The 15,849-nt window shown below is 43.6% G+C and overlaps 1 protein-coding gene across 9 annotated transcripts in view; it reads right to left on the bottom strand.

Moving 5' to 3' along the window:
* Positions 1-14,643, bottom strand: part of FMNL2 (formin like 2) — a 259,224-nt gene extending 244,581 nt beyond the window's left edge. For 5 of the 9 annotated variants that reach the window (XM_048869688.2, XM_048869695.2, XM_048869697.2 and 2 more), the window contains exon 1: positions 13,977-14,642. In XM_048869688.2, coding sequence (XP_048725645.1) covers positions 13,977-14,093 — 117 coding nt within the window. In that variant the 5' untranslated portion in view covers positions 14,094-14,642. Of the gene's footprint in view, positions 1-13,976 lie in introns of all 9 variants that reach the window. The other 4 variants (XM_048869690.2, XM_048869693.2, XM_048869691.2 and 1 more) reach the window with 1 other exon arrangement.
* Between the last annotated feature and the right edge of the window lie 1,206 nt (positions 14,644-15,849).

Here is a 15,849-nt window from a genome sequence, read left to right as displayed (position 1 = left end):
TGTCATTTGTCAATTTCTCTATTTTGCTGAGAGTTAGTTTCAGTTTCTGGTTTATGCAAGAAGGAACATGAAGATATCAGGATTTAGGGGCATGCCAAACTCTTCAACAGGGTTTTCAGCAGGAACCACTGCGCAAAACGGATTTGAAACTGAAGAGGAAGCAGGCAGATGTGCACTGAGTGGAAGGGGAAGGGAAAAAAGGGATAAGACTGAGCAGGGTTGATGTTACTTTCAGGCTTACCCATGGTCCTCTGCTGGAAACAGAGACTTATAAATATAAGCAGAGGAGCCGAAAGAGTTTTATTTTTTTAAAGGAATTACTTAAAAATTCCAGCCCATGTTATTTAAAAGGAATTCTATTGGAAACTTGAGTTTTTAAAAACTGACTATTTTAAACTCAAATTTAAAGTGTCCCTTTAATCTCTGAAGCTCCCTGTTTAGCTGCAAAGGGGTCAGTTCATTTACCCTCATCTACTACACACTTCCCTGGACAATTAACACTTGGAGTGCCACCAGGCATTGTTGACAACCAGCATCCTGTAAAGGACTGTAAATACTTCTGAGTGGTCTTATTAACTGCTAACAGCACCTTGTGCTGTCTCTGCAGCCTAAATGGAGAGATTTATTTCCCTGCCACACATCCCAAGTCTGTGTTACAAGCCAGTTTTGGGATGCAACCTTCTCATCCGGCATAAAGAATTAACAGTAGTCACTGTAACAAAAAGCTACCATAATACTGGCCTGCTTCTAAATTCTCAGTGCCACTCCCTCCTTGTCCTTCATGCTCTGGAGGCTGATGCTGTGAAGCAATCATTAAACAATGCAGGCAGATTAGGAGTGGGGTTGGATGAGCAAACATATTTTATTTTAAAGTCAATACTAGGAATTCCTAGTTACTATAAAATTAAAAGGATATCATATTCACTCTCATGTTTCTGTTGTTGAATTATAATTAATTGCAGCCACTGACAATGTTGGAAATGTGCCGAAATTCTGAAAAGCAAAATCTCAAGCTAGAGGGGTTTTTTAAAAATCAGCACTGAAGACAGTTTGTCAGATTTGTCTTTCAGTTATGTCCCTAACACCCCAACTGAAGACAACATGGGTGTTGTTCAGAGCACAGCTTTCCCTGAGATATTTTTAAGAGCATAAAGGATAAGAAAGAAGCTGACAATTCCTGTTGGAACACACGTTCCCTTTGAGTAAAACTGAAATATTGAAATTATGGGCCTGAAATGGCTCCCTTTGAACTCAAGGGAAAAACTAATACTGGTTTCAATAGGAGCAGGATCGGCCCCCATGATTAGATTAGAGAGGAGGGAGGAAGACGTGTGGAACAGTTTTCCTTACTACGAATGGCTAGGACTCGGTTCAAACCAGCTCCGCTGTTGGTCTGAAACAATGCAAATCATGCCGCCAGTGTGACTGTGAGGAACATATGGAGTCCAAACATTGACCAAAAAAAAATAAAAATAAAAATCCCACTGCACAACAGCCAAATAGCATTTTTAACAACTTTTCATATAAGTCAAAACACAGGGTAACAATTAGTGTGTGTAACCATCGCCAGCTACTTTATTTAAAAATGATTTGAACTCACTGCACAGCTTCTCCGATAATCTACATCCATCACAGAACAGAGCAAAACTGTACTAGAACCTAAGTAGAAGCAAATAGAAAGCAGAGTTCAAATCGAGGGAGGGAAGTTGTTTGATTGTTTACTTTTTTCTATTCTCTGAACAAAATGCGTCTTCCAATCCATGCATTTAAGTACATTTTTCCAGGACATAAAATGTAATAGGAGTGCATTTTCTAATAAACACAATTAATTGGCCACTGCTTTAATTAATACACACTTGCAAACTCTTTTTTACTTCATTTGGTAAGAGCCTTCCAAATTCTTTCCCAAGTGCTACAGATTGTATAACGTTTTGGAACAGACCATCTTAACCCTTTGGGACCCAGTCTTGCAAAACCTTACTCATGTGAATATCCTTCACATGGGGAAATGTAAAGGGTAAAGACATAGAGAAATTCATACATGTAGGGCCCAATTCTGCAAGGTGCTGAGACTGAAGGCAGTGGAGTTGTGGATTCTCAGCACCTTGCAGGAGGAATGCAGCACCTCATAGGATTAAAGCCAATAATTCACATAAGCAATAATGGGAGAAAACATCCAATGAAATAATAGACCCCCCCACACAGCACCACCCCTTCCTTTTACCTCTGTAGTAATTAAAAATGCCCATTACCACCTACAAGGATAGTGTAGCCCAATTCTACACTGAGGAAGCTCAATTATGACATCTTTCAAGAGATGCAATCTCAGTAATATTCAGAATTTTTATATGCTGTCTAATCTTGTTCACTTTGAAGTCAATGGCAAAACTTCCCTTGACTTCAGTGGGAACTAGTTCAAGTCCCTGGTGTATGGCACTAAGGAGTCAGTCACTCTCTCTCTAATGGAATGAACGTCATAAAGAGGGCCTGCACAGTTCTCCATTTGGCTGTTAAACATTAACAAATCAAATACACCAGTAACAATACCAGCTGCGTGTATAATGGTTGCTCAAGTTAAACACCACCTCGTTATTTTTATCTACTTTATCATTCAGAGATAATATTTTGAGAGAAGCATGCTCCTGATGATTTTTCCAACCTTCTCTATGCTTCTAAATTAAGCCCCCAAGTGGGACCACAGGATTACTATGGGTGCCCTTTCTACTCCCCTTCGTCAAAAGTATAATCCCTTATCTCTTAATGTAGTTTCTCCTTCCCCAACCCAGACATGGAGGTATAAGTCATCCTAGCAGCTGGTGGAGGAAGAATAAAATCAGAGGTGGGGTGTGGTCACCCCCCCTTATATTTGGGAATTTTTGGAAGTCACTATTTTAAGTTTACTGGGTAGTAAACTTTTTGAAAAGAAAACCATCTTGGACCTCAGGAACAGTTCAGATACAAAATTTCCTGACTAGTGGGGATATAGGTTTTTTCTTCTAAGAACTGAGTTATAAAACCATACCACAATCCTTTACTTGAGTGGAAAACTATAGCATGGCTTGGCTAATATGTTCCACAGGGGGAAAATATTCTCTGTCCCATACTATAATCAGGTTAGCAACAGTCATGTTTAAACAGTGCTGTTTCTTGCACATTTCGGACAAGATCTAAAAGAAGAAAAGAAAAAGGTTTGTGGACACTACACACAGACGAATTGAGAAGATGAGGTGTTTCAGTTATGTATTTGGGGAATGGGGATCAGTTATGTGTTTGTTATTTACTGGAGAACAGAGCAACCTTTTTGTAATCATGAATGATTCAGCAGCATCCCTAATGCTGTAACAGCACCATAGTTAAGGCTGAGCAGCGGTTTCTGTATTTTGAAAAATCTATTTATTGTTAAATGAAAAATAAAAATAACAATTGTATTATATACAGCATCAATCTTCACGTAGCCTCGTAGGCCCAGATTTTGTCACCTATGTGAACATTGACGGAGTAAGGGAGATACAGTCTGGTCTTTAAGGACTAAGATAAACCTATCGGACATCTTGTAGGAATAAGGACCACCCATAACCCTGTTACACAAGGCATGCTGTTTGTTATATCCACCTGTTGTCTGAGACTTTTTATTATGTACTTGTACAGTGCCTCGCACAACCTGACTACTGTAAACAGAAAAAAATCATCATAATTAGCATCATCACCATGCGACTGTGGGTTTGCAAGATCAGGCTCTGAGTTTTCTGCACCCATTAGAAATCCCCTTGTGTGTCAGCATGTTGACTAGACATGGACAAAACCACTCACACCCGAGCTTGTCTTATTCTAGAATACTGCCAAAATGGATATTCTTAGAGGAATGACTTGTGATGTATGGATTCAGCCCTGCTAATGTGGGCACCATACCATAACCCTTTCCATCTAGGTCTTTTAGAACAAGCCTATCATTTTCTTTCAGGCTATTCTGAGCTTACTAAAGGCAAGAGCAAGTGACACATGCAGTTTGACAGAATGGGTTCATACCTTCATCAGTAAAGCCCAATAAATTAAGGCGATTATTTGATATGGAAATATGCTACCAAGAGAAAAATACATGCATACACATCAGCATGCATATTTTAAAAATCTTTCAGGTTTTCAGACACTGCAATTCATTTAAGGGCTATGAATCTCAAACACGTTAGTTAGCCAAATATTCTTTGGAGTATTCCTTTATTTCAGATACTCAAAAGGATTAATGTCTTTTTAAGTGACATATATGTAGTAAAACTTACAAACACTGTCGAATGATATACAAGCCAGTTTGACAGATGTGTTACCATGCAGTTTTATTTCAACCTATTAATTTACACTGATGATCAGAAATAAATTTTCTAATGGTGAGATCTATTAGACAATTTCCTCAAAGAAAGAGATGGAAGTGTCATTGCTTGAACAATTTAAAAATGGTCTGGAAGAAATTGTCTCACATTAGCATTGCAAGGGGTCTGACCAACAAAAGCTAATGGGTTTTCCATGTGTAATTTTTATAATTCTATTATACTATGGGGCTGAACTGACACTGGTTTCAACCTAGCATATCTCTAATAACTTCAGCAGAATTACACTGGCTATATATGAGTGCAATCAGACTCAGTCCCTATATCACAATCATACCACTAAGCCCTGGAGTCACAAAAAGACTTAGGCATCTAACTGTCACTTTAGATGACTAAATTCCAGAATCAGGCCCCACTGGGATTCACAACCCCACCCCACCCCCAATCCTGTAGGTGCCTAAAATCACAGCACCTGAATTTTTGCAGTAAAAGCTGCTTAAACACCTATATTTCTGCCTGTAAGCATGTGCACTGCAGTCCCACGTCAGGCATGCGGACACCTAAGCCCCAGAACGATGCACTAATGGGGAAAGATAGGTGTTTCTCCACCAAACTCACTCCGATACATGAGCTTACACAAAACAGCCAAGAGGAGTCCCTGGCTCATAACTTTTAGACCAATCATTAGGATACCCACTTGGGATGTGGGAGAGCCCTGGCTGAAGTCCCCACTTTGCCCAAGGGGAAGAAGAGATTTGAATGGGGATCTATCACCTCTCAGGGACTATCCTGATCTACAGTCTCCTGGGAGGGGGGAGCGGGAGGGTCCCTCAGTCACTCCTGTTGAAGCTCTTCCACTTTGGATAAATATTTTTTTTTAAATCACTGGAGCAGGGGGACTGGATCCTGGCTTTCCCACGTTAGTGCTCTAACCACAAGCCTACAGAGTCATTCTCACACTTGCTTGCCGTCTATGGCCCAGTGATTCTTTCAGTATTTAAACCACAGTGCAACAGCTTCAATAAGGAGAGACTGAGGGAGACCCACATCAGAATATCCTATAGCCCAGTGGCTAGGGCACTCATCTGAGACCTGGCAGAGTCCTGTCCAAACTGCTCAGCATCATAAGAACGTAAAAACAACCATACTGGGTCAGACCAATGGTCCATCTAGCCCAGTATCCTGTCTTCCCACAGTGGCCAGTGTCAGATGAGTTTGGGGAGAATTAACAGAACAGGGCAATTATCAAGTGATCCATCCCCTGTTGTCCAGTCCCAGCCTGGCAGCTGGAGGTTTAGGGACACCCAGAGCATGTGGTTGCATCCCTGACCATCTTGACTAATCACGATTGATGGACCTATCCTCCATGAATTTATCTAATTCTTTTTTGAACCAAGTTATACTTTTGGCCTTCCCAGCATCCCCTGGCAACGAGTTCCACAGGTTGACTGTGAGTTGTGTGAAATATTTCCTTATGTTTGTTTTAAACCTGCCACCTATTAATGTCATTGTGTCATCACTGGTTCTTCTGAAACGTGAAAGGGTAAATAACACGTCCTTATCCAATTTCTCCACACCAGTCATGATTTTATAGACCTCCCTCATATCCCTCTGTGGTCGTCTCTCTTCCAAGCTGAACAGGCCCAGTCTTTTTAATCGCACTTCATATGGAAGCTGTGTCATACCCCTAATCATTTTTGTTACCCTTCTCTGCACCTTTTCCGATGCTAACGTATCTTTTTTGAGCTGGGGATGACCAGAATTGCACACAATATTCCAGGCCTACGTTTCTTTGTGAATGAAGCCCTAAATAGCCCATTTCAAAATTCATCCTTTGGGGAATTCTACTGAATTCAACAGCTATGCCAGGAATTCGTTCAGCCCCAACTCTTGGTGAAATGACAAGAATTAAACACCTTGAAGAAGTTACCTGTGTCACTACCAAGTTTAGTGATCTGCAGACCCCTACATCCGTATATTTTGTAAAGTGAAGGATAGAAGAGCTGATAAAAGCTTAGAGACTGAGACCAAAAGTGATCCTAAGCACTATTAAATAAATAAATAAGTAAATAAATAAATAAGGGCATTGGACTTTCATAGTGCTTGTATCCAAGACTTCCAAAACACTTTACAAACAGTCCTGTAAGGAAGGTGTTTCATTACACAGTGTACAGATAGAGAAACTGAGGCACGGACTACATGTAATCACATGCAGAAGTTCAGTGTGAAGAGGGAAATACTGATGGAAAAAGCCTGCTTTCATAGAAGTTAATGGCAAACCTCTCACTGCCTTCAATGGGAACAGTTTTGAGCCCCAATCACCCACCTGCGTATGTGTAGAATAAGAACATTGTAGAGCTGCTATGCAGAATGATGGTGCCACTGGATGCAGTTTCCAGAAAAGCTTTAATGACAGTGGCTTTGGGTCCCCCCCACACCCCCACCCCCAACCCCACCCCACTTCTTTCTCATAGTTCTTCAAAACAGGGCTTTCACTGGCTCTAAGGAACCAGGCACACAACATTCATTTGTAATATGAAGAGGGCCAGGGGATGTTTCATGTTAACATCCCAACAGATATGTGAGCCAACAGTCAAATGATGTCAATCACAGCTCATTAGACAACAATACAGTCTGCCAACTCTGCCCTGGCCGTCTCCTCCACACCATGTGTCATCTATAAACATGCACCACTGTTAAAGGTTTAGAGAAGGACCACCCTGTTGTAAGCTCCATCTGGAAGTATAGCTTTTATCCCCAGGTCTCCAAACCCTGAATTCACTGTATCAGACAATAGTACTGGAAGGATGGTGGCTATAAACACATACAGCACGGTTTCTCTACATACTGGTTAAACATGCGGGTCAATGGCTTCCTATTCAAAATAAATGAGTGGCGGCTCCTTAGATTTGTGAACACTTGGCTCATGATGTCAAAGGAAAAAAAAACTTGTTGAAGTATCTGCTGAAGCAGGAGGTTCCCATATGCTTGAGAGGCTGTGTCTGTCATGGCAAGCACATGATCAGCTGGAATCTGGTTGCCACTTCAGTTGGCATCTTCCACTGGCCACTTAGGAAGCCGGTGATGATAATGTAGGCAATAGCATTGTGCTGCCATTTTCCTGGCATACGTACTTCTTGCTTAAAAGTGAGTTTGAAACCAAAGGAGCCATTATTGAAACCAAAGTTTTCCATGTCCACTGAAGGTAGGACAAGCAGTAATGAGCTTAATCTGCAGCAAGGTCAGTTATTAAGAAAAACTTTCTAAATATAAAAGAGTAGTTAAGCTCTGGAATAGACGTCCAAGGGAGGCTGTGGAATCCCCATCGTTGTAGGTTTTTAAGAACAGGTTAGACAAACACCTGTCAGAGATAGTCTAGGTTTACTTGTCCTGCCTCAGCACAGGGAGCTGGAGTTGAAGACTTCTCAAGTCCTTTCCAGCCCTACATTTCTATGATTATTTCAGGCATCCCACTGAAAGGGCAAAATACATATAAACGTCAACTACATCACTTGATGAAGGGTAAAATAAACACCACTCTGCTTGCAGATACAGACACGAAAATAAACGCTTGCTCTCTCTCAAGAAGAAGGCTAAATCTTTATCTTCTACTTTCTTCTCCACAGTTTGCATGTTACATATATCCCGTCACATGAAATGTCTTTCTGGAACAACAGGGCAGCTAACTATTGTCCCCAGCTAGTGAAAGCGATCTACACTAGGAGGCACACTGCACAATAGTAAAACCAGTGGAAGCCCATTCATATCGTCAATCTCAAAAACTGCAGCACGCAAAGTTGTTAGAAAATGCTTTGCAAAACTACTAGAAGTTCTAGGTGTTTGCAATGGGGTGTCCATCCCACACCAGGCTCAAAAGGGTTAAGGTGACCAAGTGGACCAATTAAGTCCCGAGGCTACACCTGGAGGGAGGAGCCAGGCAGCAGGGATTGATTAAATGAGATTTAGTTGGACAGGAACAGGAAGGGCCCGTATAAAGCCCAGGAGCTGAAAGGAGTTGCAGGGGAAATAGTCTGCAGTTATTCCCTAGGAGAAAGAAGTGTGTTTGGAGTGAGAGGGGCTACAGGTTGAGACAGGATGAGTAAAGAGACTGAGACGAGGGCGCAGCACCTGGAAAGAGCTAATTCCCACAGCAACCCAGAGCAGGTGCCTTTAGCAGTGAGTGAAGTTCATGACAGTGCTAAAGAGTTTATGAATAGTTGGGACCATTTTTCACTACCAAAGTCTGAGCTCAGATAGTATGCTCATAGGTGACACAGAAAAATCTAAAATAGATTTGATTATATTGATGGAGAGAAAGAGCATGAGTGTGTGTGTATATGTGTGCCTGCGCGCAAATAAACAGGATGTCAAAAGCTCACTCTAGGTACATCTACACTGCCCCCTTCCCTGGAAAAAAAAGCTTCCCCAGTAAATCTCAGACATCTGGGTCTACAGACTAGGGCTCAGCGGACGCATGTACAGAGCTAAAAATAGCAAATAGCAGTGCAGACATTCCCACTTGGGCTGGAGCCTGGGCTCTGAAACCCAGAGGGGGGATGTCTCAGGGTATTTCTACACTGCAATTAAAAACCCACGGCTGACCTATGCCAGCTGACTTGGGCTTGCAGGACTCAGGCTAAGGGGCTGTTTAATTCTAGTACAGATATTCAGACTGGAGCCCATGCTCTAGGAGCCTGTGAGGCGAGAGGGTCCCAGGGCTTGGGCTGTAGCCTGAGCCCAAATGTCTACACTGCAATTAAACAGCCCCTTAGCCCAAGCCTGCAAGCCCTAGTAAGCTGGCACGGGCCAGCCATGAGTTTCTAATTGCAATGTAGACACACCCTCAGAGCCCAAGCTGGACTGCAATATTTAGCACTGTAGTGCAAGCCCCATTATCCTGAGTCTGTAGATCTGAGCTCTGAGACAAGCTGCTGCAGGGTTTGGGGTTTTTGGTTTTTTTTATTTTTGCAGTATAATCATGCCCTCGGTGCCTTGTATCACTAGAATAATAGTTCTACAAAGAAAAGTCTGTACTACAGAGCCGGGAAGACTCTCCAGGTTTCACTGTAGTAGGAACAGAAAAGTGTGATGCAGCCAATCCTGGAGAAAATATTAATTTCTATCTCAATTGTGCACCATCCAGCCCGTATTCACAATACATCTTCAGTGGTGCTGGCAGCACAGTTACACACTAAAGAAACCTACCTAGTGCAGGCAGTGTTGGTTTGTTTTTTTGTTGTTGTTTTTTTAATTAAAGTAGAGAGTCTGGACCATTTCCCAGGTAATTCATCACCTCTTTGAAATTATATTCCTCAAACCACAGAGAATGAGGCTAACCAAAGAGGCAGTACGAGAAACTATTCTGTGGGTGACCCCTCCTCAAATAGGTAGTTGTTAGCAAGTTAGCAAATGCCAGCTGGTACACCTGTTTGCCACATATGCACAACTCTATCCATGCCACTGTTCGTCCATATGCAGAACAGACCACATCACTGTTTGGTAGGTTATTTGGGAGAAAACATTTCAAAGGGAGAGAATGAAGAGAACACTTGCATGAAAAATGTGGTCTTGTGCTTTCGATCATGAACACACATGCTCTCAATGTTTTTCCATCTCTGTGGCTCTCTACTCAGATTTTGCTTGAGGACAGAAAAGTAAAACTTAAGGTCCCTTTTTTGGATCTGAATGGAAGAATTCTTGTACATATGACATCACTGCTTGCACACAAGAACAGAGAAGAATTGTTCAGGATGTTGTTGCATACACACAAATAGCAGTGATTGCAATGAACGCTGTTCTGTGCAATGTCAAAAACAGTTTTGCTAATTTCATTTACATTAAAAATGATATTGACATGATCAGCAAGCCCTTTTATGACTACAGTGGGAGTTTAGGGGTGCAAGGAATGCTAGACTGATCCCTACATATAACTTGTAAAGAAGGTCAGATTTAGGCCTTACCGTGTCCATTTTGTCTTATTTCTCAGAATAAATCTCTTATCCTTATATTCTCTTCCCCCCCCCCCTTTTTTTTAAAGGATACTATTTCTTTCACACTCACTCTATCACCATAACTCTCAGATTATGGTGTTTGGATGGGTGGATCACAAAGTGAAACACTCTGAGAACAAGTCATGAAGGACTGAGGGACAGGGAGAAGAGATGAATGACACAAAGGCTTTCCTTTTATGAAGTTGTCAAACTGTTTCTTAGCAGTTGTGATGAATACCAATCATCATGACACATTTGTAAATACCAAGTCATTGGGGCAACTTTTTTGTTCCTGTTCCAACAGTGGCCTGTGAGCCTCTTAAATTTTGGGCCCAGCTTTGCAGCCTTTTCTCAGAGGAGCAGGCTTGTCATCACCAGACTACTCCAGTCAGAGCACATACTATATGCCACCCCCAGGAGTAAAGGCTGCAGGATTGGGCCTTTGACACTTGCAGTGTATCTACAATCCAGCTAACATATATCCCCTGCTCCTACTCAAGTGAATGGCAAGATTGCTGTTTACTTTCATAGGAGTGCTGGATCAAGCCTATATGGTTGCATTAAAAGCATGTAACACATATGGCATTCTCACACACTGTCTACTCCTTTCACAAACTAATTCTGCCATTGATTATAATTCAAAAGCAGTTTTTCTTCTAGACCATTGACATAAACTGATTCAGATTTAGTCTTCTGGATAGGTTTAGGCATAGTAGGCTTGATTCTGATCTCTCACACATGGTACATCAGTGTTACTCCCATGAGTTCAATAAAGTTACTCCTGATTTGCACTGGTAAAAGTGAGAGCTGAATCAGGCTCCCTTAATATGTCTAATAATCATAACACCTTGCCATTTGGTATATCAGTGGGGTTCCTACTTGAATAGGCTTATTCTTTTCTCAGCCATGATAATCTGACTGGGTCTAACCAGAAATAGCCTAAACACCTATCAGTTTAAGTCTAAGAACTGTTCCTCCAACACCAGGAAGTATTTCACAAGAGAAGGTTAGTCTCGACTAGAGTGTGACTATAAATTAATATTTAGCATGAATTCAGGTTATGGTATACATATTTTCTTGTATAAATTCCTCTCTTTCCTCTTTGTGTGTCAGGGTCTTCATGGTATACAAGGAAATCATTTTCACACGTAAGAATTGCAATATTTTTGTTGATCTGTATAATCTACTCAAAATATTTAAATATGAAACAAAATATGCACTTTTCCTAGAGCATACTATATAAAATCAACAGAAGTTATGACCATTCCTTGAAGGCTGTCCTGGGAATTTGATTTCAAATACTGAACCACGTATACTATGCAGATAAAGAAATACTGATATTATGAGAGATACGCTTATCTATTCTATTTAACAGCCAAAAGTAATGTAAAATCAGCACCAGAAATAGCAAGAAATGTAAATACTTATGTATGTGTTCCATGGAAGGGCTGAGTGTTTGATTTTTGCATTTTACTTCAATATATTTTGGAATTTTTGTTTCATCCAGACCCCTCTCTTGGTCCGTCCCCAGACAGCACGCTGGGATTTCTAAAAACTGCAAACTCTAAGGAAAGTGAATGCACCACATAACTTCTTCTTAACCTGTAGACAGACATACAAATGCACAGGCCCACCAAGTATTTTACATTCGGTTTGTTAATGTTTTTTTAACTCATTCAGAAAAAAATACACATACATTTTCTTAATTTGTGATTGGGAAATTCAGAATTAACAAAACACTTCACACCTTCACTAACCTGTCAATCATTTCTTAAAGATTAACCCAGGGCATATGCTATTAATGGACTACAATACTGAAATCTCTAAATATGATGAAAAACTGATCATCTCAGATGAACAGAATTCATTTCTTACTATGACTTCTACAACAAAATAGATTGTGTTCACTCTCTCTTTAGCTCTCACACTCTGCATGCCAGAGTGCTTTTTTAGACTTTAAAGACATTACCAGATGAAGTCCAGATAGAAACCACATAATAGGAATGTACCTAGTGAGAAAGAACTTTACATTGTGAAGGTAAGTCACATATGTGGCACACACTATAGACTTCTATAAGGGCACACAGTATGAGAGTAATGATAATTATTCCATATTGTATTTCCTAGGGCACCATCTAGCAGGATAGGGGATTAACATTCACAAAATTAGAGAGGCAAGTAAAGACAAATGCAAAGTAGTCTGTTCCCTCAATACCACATTAGTGCTTTTAGCTGGACTTGAACCTAGGTAGAAGAAAACTATTGCTACAAATGCTGATTTCCATAACAAATTATACCGTTCAGAGACAGGGAAACAGAACTGATCGTGGTATAGCAAACAACACAACACAACACACAACCTTTGCAAGTAAATGGCAATGCACTCTCAGTTACCCTTTTATTGCCCAGAAAAGATTTCACAAAATATTTGAACTGTGAACATCTTAGTATAGCTTTCACTGCAAAGAGCAAATTGGTAACACACGTGGTAGGTCATTTAATCCGATTCTTTTTATCTGTTAACACTGCGTTTGTACTGAAATGTTAGTGATCCCACTATCTGAGAACAGACAAGACCATCACTGTGGAAGGCTACGTAGCCCGAATCTGGTCAGCCTTTTGCACGCTCCTGAAACACTTTTCGGGTCTCACACGCACAGGGCAAGAGTCCTAATTCACGTACACCAGCTGTATAACAGCCAGCAGTAGCCGTGGTTTATACTGGTGTGAACGGGATCAGAATCTGGCCTGCCCAGTCCTGGGGCTAGAGTTAATCCAACCCCCTTCACGGAGGCAGCCAGAGACACCACGCCCCCCGCATCTCAGCAACTGACTGAATGGCCACGGTTCAGAAATGTCTCCGAAACCTGTGCAGGCGGAACAGACGGAAAAGGTGGCTGCTTTACAAAGGAAAGAGACGCGGATCAGGAGCGGGTCTGAAGTGGGAAAGAGAAGCTGCCGTATGCCTTGAGTGCAAGCCCCACTAAGCACCGGCAGGCAGCCACGTCCTTTCTGCTCCGGGAGGAAGGCTCCCGGCGCCAGAGCGCTGGTCCCGAACTCTTTCACGCCTTGCTTCCGCCTCAGCGACTGCCCCCGCTCCGCGCGCCGCAACCCACCCCGCGCTATGGCGATTGTGTCCCGCCAGCGAACCAGATGCAGATCGCTCCGTCTCGGCCTTTAAACCAGGGGTCTGGTAACTGAACGGCCGCGCTTCCCGCACTAACTTGGCCAGAGCCTGCCTCGCCCCCCACAGCCGCCACTTCCGAGCCACATGGGCCGCCTCTCTCGGGTACAAAGCCGGGGGGGGGGGGGGGAAGGCGGGACACGGTGCAAGCGGAGCCCCCCGGCAGCACCTGGGAGCAAACAGCCCAGCCGGTGCCCCGCTTCCCTGCAGACAATGGGTGAGCGGCTCCTACGGCAGTCTGGCTCCTTCCTACACATCCGAGACAGGGACGGAGCCCTGGAAATGGAAGCTGAAATCCCCAGGGACTGGTAGCTTCGATCTCCCCCCCCCCCTACACACACACAGCCTCCCCCACCGCCTCCCCAGGGAGTCCCGGCCGGGGGAAGGGGATGGAGACGAAGGCAGAGCCCCCCAGCCCGCCCCGCCGTGCGGCTCCGGTGTGCTCCTGGGCGGATCGCGCTGGGGAAGGCATGCACTCACCAGGACGACGGCAAATCTCTCCTCCAGTTCACCTGGCTCGGGCATTGGCAGCTTGAGAGGCATGTTGTGAGCCCTGAAGTCCGTCTGCTGAGAATCCATGCTCCCGGCATTGCCCATGGCGATGGCCCTTCCGCGGAGAGGGGCGATTTTTCCTGCTCTTCCCCTCGCTCAGTCCGTGTGCAATGCACCGCACAGCCTCTCTCTCCGTTATTCCTTCTCCACCACCCCCCTCCCCACACACCCCTTCCCCTCCTCCCCGGCTGAGCCCGATCCGGTGTCCCCCCCGGCCCCAAACCAAACAGCCACGGGGAAGCGAGTTGCACAGATCTAGGTCTCCCTCTAGCACTGGCCGTGGAAATGATCGACTTCAACCTTCATGCTGGCTTCCTCCTGCCCGGGGCAAGCTCGCTCTCTTTCTTCGGGAGAGGTCGTTAGGAAGCCGGGATCTTATCTGCATGTTGCACAATTTCCACACCACTCCCCGCTCGCAATCCTGATGGTGAGATACATGATTCCGGCTTAGCGGTCCCTCTTGCGCCCCGGCTACCCCTGTTGTGGCTGCTGCTGCCGCTGCCTCTGACACATACACGCTGGGCCCCCGCCCCCCCCACACACACACAACACAAAACTCAGGCGAGCCGCAGCAGATTCCGATTCCAGACAAACACAGACCCCAGCCAGCAGCAGCACAAAGCCCCCTTTCGCTAGCCACCTCCCACTGAGCCGCTCTCCGCCCCCGCCCCGGGGATAGCTGGGACTCGTAGGCCCTGCCTGCGGTTCGCAGGAATCAACATGCACATTCAAAAGGAGCCAAATACAGCGAGCCCTAAACCAGATCACACGTGGAAACAAACTTGTCAGACCGTAAGGAGGATTTCTATTTTTTTTCCTACCCAGGGTTCCCTAAACAGAAGATTGTTTGCAGGCCACAGAAATTCAGTCTGATTTTAGTGTAGCCAACCTCCAAATTTTAAATATTTAATAAGAGCGTGGGGAATCATAATGGCCCTGAGATGATTTATTTCAACCTTTATCACAGTATATTGTGAAAAGAAAAGGAATACTTGTGGCACCTTAGAGACGAACAGATTTATTTGAGCATAAGCTTTCGTGAGCTCACTTCATCTGATGCATTCAGTGGAAAATACAGTGGGGAGATTTATATACACAGAGAACATGAAACAATGGGTGTTACCATACACACTGTAATGAGAGAGATCACTTAAGGTGAGCTATTACCAGCAGGAGAGCGGGGGGGAGGGCGGCTGTAGACAAGAGTACCCAGAAGTCACCTACTACAGGACGGGCCCAACAAAGAAAATAACAGAACGCCACTTAGCTGTCACCTTCAGCCCCCAACTAAAACCTCTCCAGTGCATCATCAAGGATCTACAACCTATCCTGAAGGACGACCCATCACTCTCACAGATCTTGGGAGACAGGCAAGTCCTTGTTTACAGACAGCCCCCCAACCTGAAGCAAATACTCACCAGCAACCACACACCACACAACAGAACCACTAACCCAGGAATCTATCCTTGCAACAAAGCCCGTTTCCAACTGTGTCCACATATCTATCCAGGGGACACCATCCTAGGGCCTAATCACATCAGCCACACTATCAGAGGCTCGTTCACCTGCACGTCTACCAATGTGATATATGTCATTATGTGCCAGCAATGCCCCTCTGCCATGTACATTGGTCAAACTGGACAGTCTCTACATAAAAGAATAAATGGACACAAATCAGACGTCAAGAATTATAACATTCAAAAACCAGTTGGAGAACTCTTTTGGTCACTCGATTACAGACCTAAAAGTGGCAATTCTTCAACAAAAAAAACTTCAAAAACAGACTCCAAGAAGAGACTGC

This window comes from Caretta caretta, chromosome 11 (genome assembly GCF_965140235.1).
Source record: "Caretta caretta isolate rCarCar2 chromosome 11, rCarCar1.hap1, whole genome shotgun sequence".
NCBI classification, from domain to species: domain Eukaryota; kingdom Metazoa; phylum Chordata; order Testudines; family Cheloniidae; genus Caretta; species Caretta caretta.
This window is presented reverse-complemented; position numbering and strand designations above follow the sequence as displayed.